Source organism: Rhodamnia argentea, chromosome 2, assembly GCF_020921035.1.
Source record: "Rhodamnia argentea isolate NSW1041297 chromosome 2, ASM2092103v1, whole genome shotgun sequence".
Taxonomy (NCBI): Eukaryota; Viridiplantae; Streptophyta; class Magnoliopsida; order Myrtales; family Myrtaceae; genus Rhodamnia; species Rhodamnia argentea.
Window position 1 is genome coordinate 809975 of NC_063151.1, and position 21276 is coordinate 831250.

At 38.9% G+C, this 21276-nt stretch overlaps 2 protein-coding genes across 2 annotated transcripts; both read right to left on the reverse strand.

The window, feature by feature from the left end:
* Positions 1–3504: 3504 nt before the first annotated feature.
* Positions 3505–20902, reverse strand: LOC125313764. Its single transcript, XM_048273849.1, has 19 exons — positions 20616–20902; positions 20205–20392; positions 19735–19839; positions 19572–19643; positions 19299–19446; positions 18554–18636; positions 17904–17959; positions 17353–17489; positions 17165–17255; positions 17012–17077; positions 16674–16896; positions 16348–16449; positions 16021–16106; positions 15804–15926; positions 15198–15267; positions 15029–15120; positions 14707–14811; positions 14505–14623; positions 3505–3717 (listed from the first exon to the last, which is right to left on the reverse strand). The coding sequence occupies exons 1-18, from the start codon at positions 20798–20800 to the stop codon at positions 14522–14524; spliced, it is 2034 nt and encodes a 677-aa protein (XP_048129806.1). The 5' UTR covers positions 20801–20902; the 3' UTR covers positions 3505–3717; positions 14505–14521.
* Positions 3529–14274, reverse strand: LOC115731060. Its single transcript, XM_048274824.1, has 19 exons — positions 14227–14274; positions 13478–13782; positions 13064–13251; positions 12592–12696; positions 12428–12499; positions 12151–12298; positions 11433–11515; positions 10771–10826; positions 7246–7382; positions 7069–7159; positions 6870–6982; positions 6577–6779; positions 5496–5597; positions 5182–5267; positions 4947–5069; positions 4354–4423; positions 4181–4272; positions 3915–4019; positions 3529–3832 (listed from the first exon to the last, which is right to left on the reverse strand). Exons 1-19 carry the CDS (start codon positions 14272–14274, stop codon positions 3719–3721), a joined length of 2241 nt encoding a protein of 746 aa, XP_048130781.1. The 3' UTR covers positions 3529–3718.
* Positions 20903–21276: the final 374 nt, after the last annotated feature.

Sequence of the window (21276 nt, forward strand, 5' to 3'; positions counted from 1 at the left end):
ATAACATAAACAAGTTTAGGGCAAAATTGGTCAATTTGAAATGTTTAAGACTGAATTGACATCTATAAATATATTTAGAACTTTTCTAGTAATTTTTCCTTTCAAGGAAACGTGTCAAATTATTATGATGTCCAATCACTTATTTCCTTTGGACCGAAAAAAAAAATTTACTTGTTTCCTTATCATGTCATTTGGCCAAAAAAGGTCGATGTAATATGTTTGATGGTGCACTTCTCTCGAGTTTACTCTTGTTTTAAAGGTCTACAATTACAGGAGCACAAAGATTAGGGCTGGCCATGACGCTACTTCGACTGACCAACAGGCCAGATCTTTATATGTCCTAGAATCAATCGTTAACTTAGGTTTGAGTCTTCCGTTAACAACGTTGGACAAGGTTTGTCCGACTTCCAGTGATTGGAATGTATATTTTTCTCATCATGCAAAACCCATACAAAAGGGAGGCAGAAAGACACGATACGATGCTGGGACAGTAAACTAAAAATGGTTAATCCATGCTCTTCAAAAGCATAAGTCTTCTTTACGGCAATAATCGAAGAAGAAGAAGAGGTCGAGAATGGCCACAGTGTAAGACCATGCATGTGTGCTGGATATGGGGTTTCATTCACATCAACCCTAGCATAGTGGCCGGCGAGGACTTCCGGTAAGGGCCGCAGCCCTTGTTGGGCCTTGGCCAGTGGCCGGCGGCCTCCTATTGGCCCTTAACAATAAAAAAAAAAGAAGGAAAAAAATTGAGAAAAATTCAAAATAAAAAATTCTCACTTCAGCACCGATAGTATTACATAGGACAGCCGACATCCACGTCATCAATTTCAGATCAAAATCGACCGGATGGGCTTAGTTGGTAAAATGCAAAATGTTTAGGATTCAATTAGCACAATTAAAAAATTTAGAACTGAATTAGCATGATTTATTGCTTTTTTTTGTTATTCTCCCAATGAACCACATCATACACCAGTCATGCTCGAGCTCGAGATCGAGATCGGAGAGAGAGAGAGAGAGAGAGAGAGAGAGAGAGAGAGAGATATGACTGTGGGGTTACAGGCCGAAAACCTACACAAAGCATAAGTCGGCCATTATTGAAATCGGTGGTGGTATTGGGGCTCGCTGTCTCCTCCCTCGGGGCGGGTCCTCCCAGATTTTTCTATCAGGAAATGCGCTGTGAGGTGGGGGCGATCCTCTTGCCCCCGGGGCCAGCGTACCAGGACATACAGAGAGAGAGGCATGGCATGTTGCATTGTTCCTAGTTCCAGGAGTTGGCCTCGGGTATCATCTTTGATTGAGCAAAAAAGCAGCAAATCAGGTGAGGCAGCTGTTCCTTTAGGTTGCTGTTTCTTGCTTGCACAGAGACGTGCGTCTCTGCTCGTAGATGTCGTCCGTTTCGCAAGTGATGTTGAGGCAATTTCTAGTGGGGTCGTAAAGCCTTTCATAGATTGAGATTTGACCTTTGGACCCGATTGGAAAGGATAATATCCCATGTTTGTTATTGAAAGTCAGCAGGGATCCATTTTTTTTTTTTTTTTTTTCGAGTCCCGAAGGGAAAATCAGACCGGAAAGGTCAATTATCAATGCGGCATGCTAGTCTGAAAAGTTTGTAAATCTAATGGACGGAGTTGGGTTTTTTTGTTGACCTGCATATTAAGTAAAAATTTGATTATAAAGTTCGGTTGGAGGTTTGAACAAGCAAATGACATTACTAGTTTTAAGAAGTAGAATTTACGAGCATCGCAGAACTAGGGTAAAGTAAAAATCGTGATTGAAAAATAAGTCCGGTTGGTGAAGCAAAACCAATTTCCACCGTACACTCATTTTAATTTATGTTTATTTTTTATTTCTTTAAAAATCAATTTTTTAAATATTTTATTTTATCTTATTTTATCTTTTTTTTTTTTAATTTTGTCTCTTTTTATTTTTTAAAAATCATTGTGATCAATATCTTTTATTCTTTCCTGAGGCTTCGAGCTCGATCAAATTGGCGAGGCCCAAGCCTAGGCTCGCCGGTTCGGCGAGGTCGGTGAGGAGCCTTGCCTCGATGGGCTTGAGCTGACCATTAACGAGGCCATGTGGCTCTAGGCTCTCTACCTCGCCTCACTTGCCTATAGCGGATCGCTAGCTTGGGCCGTGGTTGTGAATTAGATGAAGAAGCCAAAGAGAAAAAAAAAGGGAAAAGAAATAAATTAGAAGATAAAGAAAAAGAGAAAAATTAAAAAGATAAAATTCTGAAAATTCTGAAAAAATAAATAAGAAATGAAAAGAAATAATTAAAAAAAAAAGAGATGTGAAAGAGAGAGGGAAGGAAAGATGAAAATATCTTTCCCACTAGCTTATTTTCTATGCACCAAACGTCGAAAAATCCGAAATTTTTTTTCTTGAAAATTATTTTCCGCGATTTAAAAAATAAACTTTATGTTGAAAGAAATGATTTTACCCAAAATTCATTTTCGAGGGAAGTGATTGATTTTCCTTTATTTAGTTGTGTGCTTGAACATGAAAGGATGTAGTTTTCGGCTATTTCGATTTTACTTCCAAAGATAGAATTAGATCATGTAAAGCTAATAAACTATATCAAGGAGATTGTAGATTATTGAATGATATATGAAGCTCTAATATTCGTAGTAGTTGTTATAGAAAACATCGGGTGAATGATACATCGATGAATTTTGAATGAAATGCTTTTGAAAAACAAATAGGGTATTAAGAAATCATACATAAACATACATGAAAGCATTCAATTTTTCATTCTTTTTCTTTGGTTTCGATATCACTGTTGGGAAGAAGTGAAGTGACAAGTACAATCGCTTTGACATTTTAAACAAATTCCTTTTGTGCTCTCCACTTCAAAGCCACGAAACAAAGTTTTAAGGGGGAAAGTCATAGATTGAAAGTTATATCTTACAATAAATGAGACTTGTCGGTTTAAAGTTTCCTATGTGATAATAGTGACCGGCAAGACCATCATGACTTTATTCTTATGAATTTGTTATAACTCATCCATGCATCAGGAACGGTTCCTTCATGTAGAGATGATTCGATCATTATCAAATATGGTTACGGATGACGGGTTGACTAGGACAGTAAAAACTAGAAAAATCTAGTAGGCTGGAGCAGTTCACGTTTTTGTATTGGCTCTTACAATCACAAGTCTTTTGCTAGGTCAAGTAAAATCATATTCATAACAAAACTTGCCAAAAGGGAGCGGATGGCGGATGGTCCGATACAGAACCGGGTGCACTAGATCACAATGGCATTGAAGGTGAATTGGAAACAAAGCCAAGAAACATCAAAAAGGATTAAAACCAGTGGGAGTAAGCTGCAAAATGAAAATCACAACACTAAGAAAGGCAAGCATAGTAACCATCTTATTTCAGCGAAAGAGCAGTAACAATGAGCGAGCATCATTGTTTAGTCGACAGACACTACCTTTCATGTATTGTAAACACTATCATTAAAGTCTCGCTGACCATTAAGAAATGAAAATCACAACACTAAGAAAGGCTAGTAACCATCTTATTTCAGCGAAAGAGCAGTAACCTTGAGTAAGCATCGTTGTTTAGTCGACAGACGCTACCTTTAATTTACCGTGAACACTATCATTAAAGTCTTGCTGACCATTAAGAAATGAAAACCGTCCAAGCATTGAGTGGGACATGATCAACTTCCATTCAATAGAAGAGCAGATCACCACCTTCATGAGACAAGCTCAGTCAAAGTTATCAATTTTGACTGGCGTGATCTCATCCGCAATATCAAAGTGCCCTACCAAACGTGCAAAAAACAGCATTTGTTGTTCCAGCGTGAATTTTATACTCTCAGCCTGCGAAACATTGCATGTCAATCTCCTGCATTGCACACACTACAAGTCACTTGTTTAAGTGAAGACTCCAGAAGAACAATACCTTGCGAAAACCATGCTGCTCGCCTTCGTATTCCACTAATGCAACAGGCAGACCTTTCTGCTTCAATGCCACATAAATTTTGCGAGCTTGACTTGGCGGTACCACCTACAAGATGTAGCAGTTTAATTGGCAAACCGCCAAGCAGCAAAGTTGTTAAAATGCAAGAGATGTTAAAAAGGTAAATCTGAAGGCTATTGATAAGATCAACTTATTAATTGAAAAGAACAAGTCGAACTTATCTGATGCTATTTAATTGACTTGCGTACCTTGTCTTCCAATCCCTGGAATAGAATTATGGGGCAAGAAAATTTCTCAACAAAATTTATAGGTGACCTCTCGTAGTAATCCTTTTCAGATCCTGCAGTGCGACGAATGCATAATCGGAAAAAATCCTTATCTAAGGGGAGATGAAACACACACAAAAGCTTATCTGAATTACCAACAAGGTTGTCAATGTAATGAGATTCAAATTTGTGCATTTCTTCTCTCAACATCTTCAAATCAGCAATCTGGTCAACAAAAAAACAGACAGGAAAATATTCTTTTTTAGCATTGTCAAAATTCAATGCATAAATAGTAGAAGATAAAGGATGAATTTAAAATGAATCTTCAGATAAACCAAATGAAATGGGGAAATATAAGTATCCAGAATTCCAAGTAAACACCAACTACAACCGATGCACATTAACAAACTGTAACAAAAACACGCCTTTTGGTAGTTCATGAATCTTGAAACTAAACAGTTGGCTCTTACTAGTAGACTTTTCAGTTGATCCATCTGATAGCAAGACACAATGAAGATGCTATAGATCAATCACAAGCACCAAGAAAGTCACCAAGAATGATCAATAATTATGTCGAAGGCAATTAATCCCCAGAAACCATAGCTCCTTTGGGTGTCCATGTGCTTTGTCAGGGTAAGATAAGAGCAACCTCCCTCTGGTGCCACCAGAAATAAGCCAGCTTCCCGATATTGGTGCCAAATGGTAAATTTAAATATTCCGAAACCGACGACAAAGTAAATGAACTCACACCATAGAGGGAGGCTCCTGCTTTGAAAGTTTCTCTAAATGCTAGAGCAGCTAAGGTAGTGTACCCACCAGCGGAGCCTCCAGTGATGCATAGACGAGTGTCATCCACCTTTCCACTTTCCACCTGGATGATCAAAGCAACTTTGTTGTGTTATAAACTTCACCATACTGAAATAGTTCTAGTATTCCAATTCCCAATGAGCACAAACAGAAAAACCGAGTTGGAAGTCACCTACCAAAAATTTAGCACAACTACAACAGTCATCAACATCAACTTCACCCCAGCGACCCAATAGCCGCTCTCTGAATTCTCTGCCATAACCTTGAAGAAAAGTTTTGGGACATATTTCAGTAGCACTGAAGAAGATCAACCAAATGAAGGGGCCAAAGCGAGTAGTTTTTGCAGCCATTTATGTTAATTAAACTCCACGAGGAATTGGTGACAATAAAGCGTAGGGCTGTCGAGATAGTAATGGTGGTTCATTATAAACAGGTTTTGCAGAAATCAAGAGAACGTTATGAAGAAGAAAGTTCTCATTTAGAGAGAAACCAGTGCTTCCACTGTAATTGACATCCACGAAGGCCCATCCTCTGCTGGTCCAGTACTGAATACTCAGGTTTAAAACTCCTCGTGTTTCACAAGTAGGCCCTCCTGTGCAATTTTCAGCATAACTACATAAACACACAAGAATAACCAGATTGATACGGTTAGGAATTGATGCATGACAATGCTGCATGAAACAAATAATTGACAGTTACTCCAGCCAATTTTTGCTTTTAAAGAGAGAGAGTGTGTGAGAGAGAGAGAGAGTGGGACTATTTTTAAAATTGTCAAAAAGACCATCTTTTTCTTGAAAAAATTAAATTGTTCAAAACCATGCCCATAGTCGAGATAAGTCTTAGCACTGCCCCTTCAATGTATGTTAGACCTTAGATACATCAAACAGCAATCAGAGGATAAATGGGAGTAAAAAACAGAATGGCAACAAGAGGGAATGCCAAGATTTGGACTTTTGACTTTAACCTCGGATACCATGTTGAATAATCATTTTCCCAAAAGCTTAAATTGTCAAGAAACATTCCCTCAAATGTACCCCATCCATATATGTCAACAAAAGTGTCAAACAATCATTAGATTCCATTTCACAACATATGACTTACATGGCAATCAGGTGTTAACACAACAATGTGTGCAGTATAAGTGCACAGCTGCATATGTACTGACTTGTTTTCTGCACCTATATTATCAATTACAGATGCCAGGTACTTACTCTGAAAATTCACAGTTGTATATGTACGGACTTGTTTTGTGCATCTATAATATCAAGAACTGATGCCGGATAATTATTTAGTCTGAAAATTCACTAATGACTCATAGATATGTATATGTACTGACTTGTTTTGTGCATCTATAATATCAGCAACTGATGCCAGTACTTATTTAGTCTGAAAATTCACTAATGACTCATAGATACGCATCAAAATAAAGACTTGATTTGACAAGTAAGGTCAATCAAAGCTTATTGCGAATGAAAAATACCAGTTTGGTGGTACAAAGTTCCCACGAAAGAATTTAGAGTGGGCAAGGTGAATTCAAGTATGACAAGAACTGAGTTGCATTTTTCTAGTACCATGGCTTTCTAACAACAGTGGAGGCTTTTCTTCCTGACAAGCTTGATAAACATGATTAGATGGAGGATAGAAGTATGCATAAGCATTTTGACCAGGAACTTCCGAAGGAAATTCAATCAGCTCTGGCAAGCTGAAATACGACTCGTACTTCAAACTGTCTGGTGAAGATGACCATACTATCCGAAAATCAATGGCTTTTGATCTTTACATCATTGAAAGTCACCTGCAAACCGTGACCAAAACGAAATTATAACAATAATGAGATAATGCTGATTATTACAGCACTGTCCACACTTCATCAAATATGAGGATATTACTAAGGTAGAGTATTGCAAGCACCTTAGCCACAGATGTTGGAAGTAGTCCTGATGCTCCCTCAACGTAAAGGCACATATTCCCTGAAGTCTGCAAAAGCAGAATGTGCGCAATTTACCAACCCATGAGCTTGAAAAATAGTTACAGCAACATCATGGAGAAGGTGTTGAACATACTATATCTTGTATGTCCGTGAATGGAATGTCAAGCAATGATAATGAGCGCTGAAGAACGTCAATAATCGCAAGATAAGATCTTCCACTTTGCCTGCAGGAAGATTTTAAATAGATTGATAAGAAAAATCGTACAATAATGTTCTATTAGGATAATGTTAAAACGGAAAAAATGCTCACTTGTAGCTGCAAGCAATCAGGGTCTTCTGTTCGTCACTCTGGATAACTTCATAAGAGTTCAAACCAAAAATCCATGATGGCCTTGCAAACTCAGCATTTAACGGATAAAGAGGCAGGACCTCATCAGCAGATTCAATCTGTTGAATCATGACACACAGCAAAGACATAAATCAGTTCCCTTCCAACACCATCATCGATGGTGCTATGGCAGTTTAAAGAGCTCACATATGCAATAAAGGCTCAGTCCCCTGCAGAAAACCTATAACTAACTCTCCTCATTCATGATTTTCACAGTGTGACATCCAAAGTCCACACTATTTGACTGATATGATCTAAATCCTTGTGAGTGTGATGTGGAAATTAAGGAGATCGACCAAATTTTCATATCAATCGCCATTAGAAAAACCCGCTTTGGCTTGATTACTGTAAGACATGATGGAGTTGTGGAGTCTGGCAGAGAAAAGTGCTATTAGAACAGAGAGGAAAATACGGCTTTAAATGGTATACACGTAATTTTCACAATAAATTTGTATGTCCTAGATTAGTGCTACATATTAAGGCAATGTTGCTTGTAATTGCAACTTGAAACTCGATACTGATACTGATAGCGAAACGATTGTGTAGTGCGGCAGCGTGGTCTTTCTCTTTTCTGATTTTAAAAGGGTTCTTATACGTGAAAATTCTTGTGTCTTTTTCTATAATTTCTCTTTTACATTTCACGCTCCTAACAACTAGTACCAAAGCCTTGTTAGGTGAACTAGCGCAAGTGACGAAGATGGACGAAGGGAAGGTGAAGATTGGTCGGTTCAATGGTAAATATTTTGGTTTCTAGAAGATGAAGATCTAGGATTCGTTGTATCAGAATACCTGCATCATCCTCTATCAGGAGAGAAACCGGATTCGATCAAGAAAGAAGACTTTGAATTGTTAGATTGGAAGCCCCATGCGTGATTCATCTAATGTTGGCGCAGAACATTGCCTTCAATATTGCCAATTAGAAGACAAAGGCAGAATTTATGAGGGCTTCGTACAACATGTAAAAAAAGCCTTCCGCGTCAACCAAGGTTTATCTAATACGCCATTTGTTCAATCAAAAGATGGACAAAGGTGCTCAGTGATGAATCACATCAACGAATTCAAGATAATCACAACTCAGTTAAGTGGAAATCAAATTTGATGATGAGGTAAAAGCTTTGAGTAGTTGGAGCATAAATGCGATTGTCGTGAACAGTTCGTCTAGTCTATAGAAGTTGAAGCTTCAGAAGATTCAAGATTTGACTCTTAGCGAGAATATTTAGAAAGGAGATTCAGGTGAATCTTTGGGCATTGTCTTGACTACTGAAGGCCGAGGGAGAAGTAATCAACAAGGTTAGATTAGAACCGAGGTAAAATCGAAATCTAGAGGGATAAGCAAATCGTGACCTTGTCGTGAAATAAATTAATGGAATTACGAAAAGAAGGACCCTCTAAATCGAGATTGTAGAACCCCACAAAAGAAAATTTGGTATTGGAATCAAGAGGACGAAAAAATGTCAATGCAACCATTGAAGAGACTTGTCCATGATGCCTTAATTTTGAACGATATCAATCCGATTGAGTCTTGGATTCTAGACTAGAGTGCGTTATTTCACTCTACTTTGTGCAGAGAATTAATGCACAATATTGTTGCTTCGAAAGTTTAGAAGAGTTTATCCTGCGGATGATGAACTTTTGGGTATAAGGGGTAAGGGTGATGTCCACATAAAGACTACTAATGGGTCTCAATACAAGTTGCATGATGTTAGATATGTTCTTGGTCTTAAGAGAAATCCGATCTCTACAGGTCAATGAGATGGCAGAGGATACAAAAACCTATTTTTGGGAACGACTCATGAACAATAGGTAAAGTTGTAGGGGAGCAAAGTTGGGAACACCACTCATGGCTGAAATCAGTCAAGACATAGTACCAGTTGCTGACTCAGTAAGTGGTTGTAAAGTGTGCAACTGCAGGCTTGGACACATGAGCGAAAAAGAGATAAAGGTGTTATCATCGGAGGGAAAACTGCCTGATCTTAAGTCCATTAATATATCAATGTGAGGATTGCTTTCTGAGCATGTAGAAACGTGTCAATTTTTTGAAAATTGGAAGAGAACCAAAGAAAGACAAGTTAGAGTTTGCATGCAAATGTCTGGGAGCTAGCCCCTGTGCATTCCCTTGGATTCTCAAGCTACTTCCTCGTGTTCATTAACGATTCCACTAAGGAGGTATGGGTTTATTTTTTGAAAAATATACCTAATGTGTTTAGTACTTTTAAAATATGGATAGTTGAAGTAGAGAAAGAGATCAGTCTGACGATTAAATGCCTAAGGTCTGACAATGGTGATTAGTATGATAGCAAGGAGTTCGAGCAGCTTTGTGCAGAGAATGCATTTGGGATGATAAGAACAGTTCTCATTTGACCACAGCATAATGGAGTTACTGATGGGAGGGAACAAAGACAGGAGATTAGAGAGATTGAATTGGATGGGGTTTCTACAAGTGTTTAGATCATGAATGCTAAAATTGTTGTCATGGACTCTGACCAAGAACCAGAACAAGAACTACCTACACCTAAACTCACTTTGAGAATATTTAGCAGAAAATTTAAACCTGCACAGAGGTATTTTCCATCATTGCATTATTTACTTTTGACTTATGCTGGCTAACCAGAAAACTTTTCAGAAGTGGTGCAGGTTAAAAATTCTGTTTAGTGGGAGTTGGCAATGTAGGATGAGTTTAATTCACTCGAGCTAAACAGAATTTTGGTGTCAACTTAGTTACTAGATAGGAAGAAAGCATTGCAGAACAATTGGGTGTACAAGGCCAAAGAAGAACCTAACGGCAACAATTGGTACAGAGCGAGGTTAGTAGTGAAAAACCTTTCAGCCAAAGGAAGGAATTGATTGTTATGAAATTCTCTCTTCAGTTGTGAAGTTGACTATTATCAGGATAGTGTCGAGTACTGTCGCTGTTGAGAATGTTTCACATCTAGAGCGGTTAGATGTAAAGACTGCATTCCTTCATAGAGACTTAGAGAAGGATATCTACATGGTACAACCATAAGGTTTTCACGTTCCTAGCATAGAAACTATGTCTACAAGCTGAAGACAAGTTTGTGTGGTTTGACACAGGCTCCTGACACATTTATGTGTGTCAACGGGTCACTAGATGTGAAATGGATCGCTGTTTATTTCAAGAAATTCAATGACAGCTATATTATTTATTTTTGTTTGTGCATGATATGCTCATTGCAGGATCTAGCATGAGGGAGATCAACAAACTGAAGCAGCAATTATCAAAGGAGTTTGAACTGAAGAACTTGGGAGTAGCAAATCAAATTCTTGGGATGAGGATTATGCATTTTCTTCTCTGATTTTTCTCTTTAACGTTTCACGCTTGGTCATTATGAAAGATCTTCAATGACTTGAAGCTCCTATAATATCTGGACGTTTCAAAATCAATATGCATAAAAGGTGATGACTTGGGGTTCGGTGACCAGTACTTACCCACTTATAGAGATTCCAAAATCCATTTTGCCTATCGGTAATGAAAAATAGTTCACCTGCATATGTTCAAAGCAGAATGTAATGTCTGCCAAGCCAATTAACTTTGACATTTCCTAATTATGTTTTCACTGTGATATTACATAATCCAGAGCTTCGACAGTAAAATAGATTTAGTATGTCCCCAGACTCAATCATCCGAGTAGAGTGGAAAGGAAGAAAAATAGCATTAAGTGTAAAAATAAATCACCAGTAAGCAAGAGCATACAAGACAACTCCAGATGCATATCTTAGCTAATGCATATTTAAGGGACAACATGAAAATACCAATGAAAAAAACTATAGAACATCATCCTGTCAACACATTATAAATACGACCAACATTCTCAGATCATCACGAAAGCAACAGAATAAACAAATCAATCAGGATGACCCGTATATGTTATTCAGGCATATTAGCTAGAATGGGGAATAGGCCATTTAATTCAACGATTATTTTCGGGGATCAGGCTCCTTTCATTGTTCATTCGGATCACAGTAGTATTCCAATCTTACATTTCTTCAGCATGGAAGAACAACAGGTGACAAACGAACTGGTATCATTAATGACAAATCAGGTCGCAGCAATTTCAAATTTAAATTGGCAGCCAAAAAAATAGAATTACCTTTTGGAGACCACTTAGGCTCGGTTGGTGACTCAACATGTTTAGGATCACGACCAGTAACACAGACACGCTTATAAATATCTCTGCATAGGAGTATTAAGAAAATCAATGTGACAAGGCAATGGCATGAATATAGTACATCAATAAATTATAAGGAAAGGTTACGAGTGTGTCTTACGAATCACAACGAAGAGTTGATCGGACAAAGTGACTGGAAAATGCAATAAGTACTGAATTTGCAACTCGCCATTAGCCATGGTTGTTCTAGGCCAAGGTATGAAGTTCAATGTGCAGCATGAGATGTAAAGTTTCACGACCACTCAAAGCTCAACACCATGGTTAGAGATGGTGATTACAGTTAGTTCTATCTATGCAGCAAAAAAAGAAAAAAAAGAAAAAAAAAAAAGACAACAATGTGATAGAAAATGTGCTTGGGTCTCTAAATATCAGCATTACCCAAAAAGAATATGTTCTGACATAAAGTTTCTCAAACTACATGCATGAACTACTATAATAGTGCACATAAGGTCACATGAGAATGTCAGGTTTAAGGGGACTCCGCATTTATTTGATTAAACAACCGTTATCTGTCTTACAAGTGAAAGAACTGTTGCAGCAAAACCTATGATTTATTGGCAATCAAAAAATGTAAGTGACAATGACTTTGTTAATGGACGTAAGGATGTTAACCGATCAAAAATAACATCAATCTCCATACCCAGCCTCTGAGATGTACCCAACCCAGAGTTCTGCTTTATCCCATGGCATATTGGGATGACCCCACTCGATCCATGCTATCTTTTCACCCTTTGCATCCATCCGTGGAAAAGCGTAGAAATCATTGCCACTGATTAATACTTTGGGCTCTAAATTCCATCCAATAATACAAAAACAAAACAAAGGAAAAAAGAAGAAGAAATCACTAGGTTTCTGGTATTGTAGTGAACAAATTAATGTAGCAGATAACTGATCTGGCATGTCCAGAAATTGTTTACCCTGTATATCCTTGTCACCAAGGCCAATAGCTACAACCGTAGAGGTTGGATTCGAACTGCTGTCACGCCGATCTATATCCATATAAAAGCAATCAGGTAAGCTCCTGTTGTATAGTCCCCGATAAATATGAGTAACAAAATAAGCTCCTTCAAAGAGTAGTTACCTTCCCTTACAGCAACATAACGGCCAAATCTATCATCGAAAACTCCATCTGCATAACAAACTGAAGGCCCGCCATAGTCTGGAGTAATTGGCAATGGAGGAGAATCTGTAGGAGACACAGAGCATAACCACACAAAATCGTGAGGCTCATTGATGAATGGCACACTGCTCCACAAAAACATCGATAAAACACAAAGCCTACCATAGATCTATTCTATAGACTAAGGAGAAATGATATTGTAAGGAACTTCACTGCAACTTTTCTAAAGATGCATATTCTATGCTTTGAGTAAAAGTTGCATATTCTATGCTTTAAGTTTAGTTCTTTTTCCCCTCCGATGGTATCTCAACATGTCCACCATCGATAAAGATCTAAGCATGAAGCTACCAAATCAACATGTAAACTTCTTCGTGAAGAGACTGAAGATTACAATTTGAAATCCCAAAGGAAGCACAGCAATTGGTGAGGTTACCTTTTAGGTGTAAGGACTGCTTGTACAGCCTTTGATCCTTGTAATTCGAGAAAACAAGAGTATCCCCTGAAATGCTAAAAGCACCACCACCATATTCCTGACACAGGGTCCTCACTGCAAACTCTTTGGGCGTAATGTCAACAGGTTCATCTCCTGGTTTTTCCGGTTCTTTCACAAGAACAGAGCGTCTAATAGCCATTATAACAATCCACAAGTCAGTACAATCCTGAAAATTCTCGAGACCCATTCATCTGACACAACCATAAAGATTATAACCTGGCAAGCGTTACACATCTATGGAAGCATCCTTCCAGTACCAACTCACAATACCCAGCAACTGAATATTGCCCCAACACTCGGTTTTTAATTAGTTTATTCCTCATGTTAAGAAAAATGGTAAATGGAGTTATATACCCCGATTCATTAGGACGGGACTCGAGCCAGACGAGACGGCCGTCGCCATCGACGGAGATGCCACCGAGGCTTTTGGAGGCGCCGGAGACGACGTCGGCGGTGATGGGGGACTTCCAAGAGCCATACGGAGCTGTGACTCTCTCTGTCTTAGCAGTTGCTTCTGAGGATGACGGTGAAGAAGCCATGGTCTTGCGCTTCCCGGGTTGCGGTTTGACCGACGACGACGACCGGGCAACAAGGATCCGAGCGAGAAGATTGAAATTGGACTTGGGGAAGAACAGAGGAGAGCAGCCAGTAGAAAGTTGCTATGGCTTGCGAGAGCTGTTTGAGTCAACACTCGACACTGGCCTTAATTTGGTTTAGTAGCTAATCACTTATACTAAACAAATTTTGTTAACAAGTACCCGAGGCAAGTCACTTTCACCACGTGGTAAAGATTTCAATGGTATACCTATGTCAATATTTTGAACTTTGGAATCCTTACGGTTCAAAATCCGCAAAATAATGTTTTGAGATGGAGAAAATCTATGTGGTGATCCATAACGATTATAAAAAAAAAAAAATCCCAAAATAATGTATGGTGGACAAAACTTTGTGGTCCATAACATAAAAAACAATATTGACACGGCAAATTTGTTCATTCAATTCAATAAAGCCCGTAAAAAAAAATTATAAGGGTACCATCATAAGAGGTTAACACAACAACATGGAACTCCTAGTTCGAAGCTCAGATTACATTTTTGTACTACTTCATTTTTCACTAGCTTCTCAATGTTTCTACACATCGGCGCCGCCATCCTGGTGCACTGTACAGAAGGGGTCATACGAAGCTGCGTTGGAAAGCCACCGTGCTTTTTGCAGCCTGCTGTTACCGGTAGCCACTTCTGCGATGATAAAAGCAAATTCATTCAATTTATGCTTAGCAGACAACAGAAGAAGCTCACGCAAAAAGCCATGAAATTCAATAATAAAACGCGAATGGGTACATACAAAGTCATGTGCCAGCAGATGCCAACCTTCACGAGACAAGCTCAGTCGAAGTTATCAATTTTGATTGGTGTGATCTCTGTCGGCGACATCAAAGTGTCCTACCAAACGTGCGAAAAACACCATTTGTTGTTCCAATGTGAATTTGATATTTTCAGCCTGCGAAACATTGCACTGTCAATTTCCTGCATTGCACACACAACAAACGACTTGTTTGTGTAAAGAGTCAAGAAGTACAATACCTTGCGAAAACCATGCTGCTCGCCTTCGTATTCCACTAAAGCAACAGGCAGACCTTTCTGCTTCAATGCCGCATGAATTTTGCGAGCCTGATCCGGTGGTACCACCTGCAAGAGGTAGTACATAATTGCCAAACTGCCAAGCAGCAAAGTCGTTGAAATGCCAGAGATGTGAAAAGAAATATGTGAAGGCCATTGATGAAATTTCATTTATCGATTGAGAAGAAAAAGTCAAAACTTATCTGATACAATTTCATAACTGAGGAAATTAAAGAGGACCCACGTTCCTGGCAGGAAACCATTGAAAAGAGCATGCCTTGCTTACCTTGTCTTCCAACCCTTGGAATAGTATTATGGGGCAAGAAAATTTCTCAACAGAATTTATAGGCGATCTCTCGTAGTAATCCTTTTCAGATCCTGCAGTGCAATGGATGCATAATCTGAAAAAGTCCTTAAGGGGAGATAAAACACACACAAAAGCTTATCTGAATTACCAACAAGGTTGTCAAGGTAATGAGATTCAAATTTGTGCGTTTCTGCCCTCAACATGTTCAAATCAGCAACCTGTTTGCAAAATAACCAACAGAAAAATACCCCTTTTTAAACAATGTGAAAATTCAGTGCATTGAAATTGCAGACAACAATGATGAATTTATAAAAGAGTCTTTTAGAAAATGGGGAGATTTAAGTATCCCAAATTCCAAGTAAACACCAACTATGACCGATGCACTGTGCCAAACTGGAATGAAAATACACCTTTTACTAATTCACAGATCCCTACACTAATGATCTTGACAGTCGACTCTTGCCAGTGATAGACTTTCCTGGAGATCCATTTGACAGCAAGACACAATGAAGATGCTAATATCATTCACTAGCTACAAGAATGTCATCAAGAATGATCGATGATTATGTTATAGGCATTAATCTCCAGAGTCCAGAGCTCTTTCAGATGTTGGCGTGCTTTGTCAGAGTAAGATAAGAATGACCTCCTGCTGGTGGCCCCAGAAAGAAGCCAGTTTCCTGACATTGCTGCCAAATGGTATTAACTATTCTGAAAATGACTACAAAGTAAAGGACTACAAAGTAAAGGAACTCACACCACAGAGGGAGGCTCCAGCTTTGAAAGTTTCTCTAAATGCTAGAGCAGCTAAGGTAGTGTACCCACCAGCAGAGCCACCAGTGATGCATAGACGATTGCCATCCACCTTTCCGCTTTCCACCTGGATGATAAAGCAACTTCACCATACTGAAATAGTTCCACTATGCTATTACCCGATGAGCACTAACAGAACTACCGAGTTGAAAGTCACCTACCAAAAATTTAGCACAACTACAACAGTCATCAACATCAACTATACCCCAGCGACCCAACAGCCGCTCTCTGAATTCTCTGCCATAACCTACAACAAAAAATTTGTGACATTTTTCAGCAGCCATGAAGAAGATCAATCAGATGATGGGAAAGATAACAATTTTTGCAACCATTTATCTCAATTAAACTCCATGAGAAATTGGTGACAATAATGCATTGGGCTATTGAGATATTACAGGTGCTTCATTACCAGCCAAAGTAGGCAAACAGGTCTTGCAGAATTCAAAAGAAAGATATGAAGCCGAAAGAGTTCTTGTTTAGAGACAAACCAGTGCTTCCACCGTAATTGACATCCACGAAGGCCCATCCTCTGCTAGTCCAGTACTGACTACTCAGGTTTAAAACTCCCCGTGTTTCACTAGTAGGCCCTCCTGTGCAATTTTAAGCAAAATTACATAAATGCCTATGAATTACTAGTTCTATACGATTGGGCGTTCATGCATAACAATGCCGCTTGAAACAATTAATTGACATTTACGCCTGCCTGAAACAAATGGAAAATATTAGTTTGGTTGGACAAATTCCCATGAAAGAATGTATAGATGGCAAGGTGAATTCAAGTATGACCGGAACTGAGTTGCAATTATTTAAGTACCATGGCAATTCAACAACAGTGGAGGCTTTTCTTCCTGACTAGCTTGATAAACATGATTAGATGGAGGATAGAAGTATGCATAAGCATTTTGACCAGGAACTTCAGTTGGAAATTCAATCAGCTCTGGCAAGCTGAAATAAGACTCGTACTGCAAATTGTCTGGTGAGGATGACCATATTATCCGAAAATCAATGACTTCTGACTTCTCATCATTGAAAGTCACCTACAGAACATAAACAAAATGAAATTATAACAACAATTAGAAGTACTAATTACTGCAGCACTGTCCAAACTTCACTAAATATGAGGAGATCACCAAGGTAAAGTATTGCAAGCACCTTAGCCACAGATGTTGGAAGTACTCCTGATGCTCCCTCAACGTAAAGGCAATTATTCCCTGAAGTCTGCAAAAGCAGAATGGGCGCAATATACCAAACCATAAGCTTGAAAAATTGTAACAGTAACTCATCATAAGAAGGTATTGAACATACTATGTCTCCTATGTCCGTGAATGGCATCTCAAGCAATGATAATGAGCTCTGAAGAATATCAATAATCGCAAGATGAGACCTTCCCCACTGCCTGCATGCAGATTTTAAATAATTGATATGAAGAATCATACAATAATTGCTATTAGGATAATGTTAACACCTTAGATCATCACATGGAAAAAGCTCACCTGTAGCTGCAAGCAATCAGGGTCTTCTGTTTGTCACTCTGAATAACTTCATAAGAGTTCATACCAAAAAACCATAATGGCCTTGCAAACTCAGCATTTAACGGATAAAGAGGCAGGACCTCATTCGTAGATTCAATCTGTTGAATCAGGAAGCACATCAAAAATATAATTTAGTTCCTTTCCAACCACAAGATTGATGATGCATGAGAGTATAAATGGCAGTTGAAAGAGCTCACACATTTAACAATGGCTCAGTCACCTGCGGAAAACCTATCTAAAATAATTTTTCCTCATTTATAACTTTCACAGCATGACATCCAAAGCCCACACTATTTGACTGATTCAGTCTGAATCCTTATGGTGTTTGCTATGGAAATTAAGGAGATCGGCCATATTTCCAGTATAAAACACCAAGAGGAAAACCTGCTTTGGAACGATACCGTAAGGCATGGTCGCTATGAAAGATTTTCAATGATATGAATAAACTAAAATATCTAGACTTTTCAAAATCAATAAGCATGAACTGCAACGGTTCAGGGTTAAGATCTTACCCACTTATAGAGATTCCAAAATCCATTCTGTCTATCAGTAATGAAAAATAGTTCACCTGCATGTGTTCAAAGCACAATGTAATGTCTAGCACACTTTCAAGCCACTTCATCATGAATTTTCTTCTTATGTAGTTACTGAAATACCACATATGCACAACTTCTACAGTAAAATAGCTTTACGATGCCCCTGGACTCAATCATCTGAGCAGAGTGACAAGGGAGAATGTTCGCCAAAACGTTGGAAATAGATCACCTCAAGAGTAAGTGCATGTCATGGAAAATACATGTTTAAGGGACATCACCACATGAAAATACCAATAAAAAACTGTAGAACATTATCCTTTCAACAAGTAAAAAATAACACCAACATACTCAGATCATCATGAAAGCACGATAATAAAAAAATTCATCAAGGTGACCCTTATTTATCATTCAGGAAGATTAGTTAGAATTGGGAATAAGGCATTTACATTCGACGATTATTTTGGGGGGTCAGGCTCCTTTTCTATTCATTCACATCACGGTAATACCAGAATCTTAAATTCTTCAGCTTCAAAGGACATCAGGTGACAAACGCATTTGTACATTAGAATGAGAAATCAATTTGCAGCAATTTGGGAATTTGGATCTGAGCCAAAAGATGGAAGTACCTTTTGGAGACCATTTAGGTTCAGTTGGTGACTCAATATGTTTAGGATCACGACCAGCAACACAGACACGCTTATAAATATCTCTGCATAGAAGTATCAAGAAAATCAATTTGACAAGGCAATGACGTGAATATAGCGCACATATAAATTATAAGGAAAGCTTACAAGTGCGTCTTAAGAATCACAAGGAAGAGTTGAACAGACTAAGCCGACCGGAAAAGAGCCAAGAATGCAACAAGTACTGTGTCGCATTTGCCACTTACTTGGCTCATACGCGCCATTAGCCATACGTTGTTCTAGGCTAAGCTAAGAAGTTCAATGTGCAGCATGAGATTTAAGGTTTCACGATCGTTCAAAGCTCAACACCATGGTTACAGATGATGATATACTTCTACGTTTTAAAACACATGAAAATTATGTGATAGGAAATGTGCTAGAGTCTCTGAAAATCAACACCGTCCAAAAACAGATTGTGTCTGACATTTCTTGATGTAATCTAAAGTTTTCTTAAACTGCCCATATGAATTACTATAACAGTGCACATAAGGTCCAATTAAAATGACCGTTTTAAAGGGACTCTAGTGTTAGCCATTAATTGGTTAAGCAACCCATGTCTGTCAACCAAGTGAAAGAATTGTTGCAACTAAACCTGAGATAAATTAGAAATTCAAGAATGTAAGCGACAATGGCTTTGTTAATGGACACGAGAAGGTTAACCAATCAAAAAGAGCATCAATCTCCATACCCAGCCTCCGAGATGTACCCAACCCAGAGCTCTGCTTTATCCCATGGCATATTGGGATGACCCCACTCGATCCATGCTATCTTTCTACCCTTTGCATCCATCCGTGGAAAAGCATAGAAATCATTGCCACTGATTAATACTTTGGGCTCTAAAATCCACCCAATAAAACAAAACAAAAGGAAGGGGAATAAAAATGGAAATCAGTAGGTTTCTGGTAATATGAACAAATTAATGTAGGAAACAACTAATCTGGCATGCCCAGCAATTATTCACCTTGTATATCCTTCTCACCAAGGCCAATAGCTACAACCATAGTGGTTGGATTTAGACTGTTCTCACGCCGATCTATCCATGTAAAAGCAATCAGGTAAGTGTCTATCTTATAGCCCCCAATAAACATGAGCCACAAAATAAGCACCTGAGAAGAGTGACATACCTTCCCTTACGGCAACATAACGGCCAAATCTACTGTCGAAAACTCCATCTGCATAACAAACTGAAGGCCCACCGTAGTCTGGAGTAATTGGCAATGGAGGAGAATCTGTCGGAGATACAGAGTATAACAACAGAGAACTGTGATGCTCATTGATGAACGATATACTGCTCCGTAAAAACTTCGATAATACACAAAGGCTTCATTAATCGAAACATGAAAACCCATGCTTCCTTCAGAGTCCTGGCTTACATAACTGCTTCCATAGACTAAGAAATGATTCGGAAGGAACTTGCCGCAACCATTCTAAAGGGCATTTATGCTTCAAGTTCTTTCTTTTCCCCCAATCGTTCTCACATGTCTACCTCAATAACGATCAACCAAATCCATTCGCAAACTTCTTTGTGAAGATACTGAAGACTACAATATAAAATCCACCCTTCAACATGCGTTACAGCAACTGCTGAGCTTACCTTTTAGGCGTAAGGACTGCTTGTACAGCCTTTGGTCCTTGTAATTCGAGAAAACAAGAGTATCCCCCAAAATGCTAAAAGCACCACCACCATATTCCTGACACAGGGTCCTCACGGAAAACTCTTTCGGCGTAACGTCAAGAGGTTCTTCTCCTGGTTTTTCCGGTTCTTTCACAAGAACAGAGCGTCTAATAGCCAATATAACCATCCACAAGTCAGTACGCTCCTGAAATTCTCGAGACTCATTCATCTGCCAAAACCATAAAGATTACAATCTGACAAGCGCTACACATCTATGGAAGCATCATCCCAGCACCAACTCACAATACCCAGAAACTGAATATTACCCCAACACTCTCTTTAATTAGTTTAGTCCTTAAATAAAGAAAAATGGTAAGTGGAGTTATATACCCCGATTCATTAGGACGGGACTCGAGCCAGACGAGACGGCCGGCGCCATCGACGAAGATTCCACCGAGTCTTTTGCAGGCGCCGGAGACGACGTCGGCGGTAATGGGGGACTTCCAAGACCCATACGGAGCTGTGACTCTCTCTGTCTTAGCTGTTGTTTCTGAGGATGACAGTGAAGAAGCCATGGTCTTGGGCTTCCCGGGTTGCGGTTTGATCGACGACGACGACTCGGCGACCAGGATTCGAGCGAGAAGATTGAAGTTGGACTTGGGGAAGAACAGAGGAGAGCTAGAAAGTTGCTATGGCTTGCGAGAGCTGTTTGAGTCAATGCTCAACACCGGCCTTAATTTGGTTTAGTAGCTAATCACTTACACTAAACAAATATTAACAAGTACCCAGAGGCAAGTCACTTTCACCCCGTGGTAAAGATTCCAATGGTAGACCTATGTCAATATTTTGAACTTTGGGATCCTTTCGGATCAAAATCCACAAAATAACTCATCCATGGATGGCTCAATTAATTAAGACGCATTTAAAATTATGTGATTAGATGCACTGATCCCAAGTTTGATTCCCTAACTGAGCACTTGTGATTTAAGTTGGGGTCATGGCGGTGAATTATTATACTAGTCTTCCTCAAGAATAATAGAAGTACACGCAA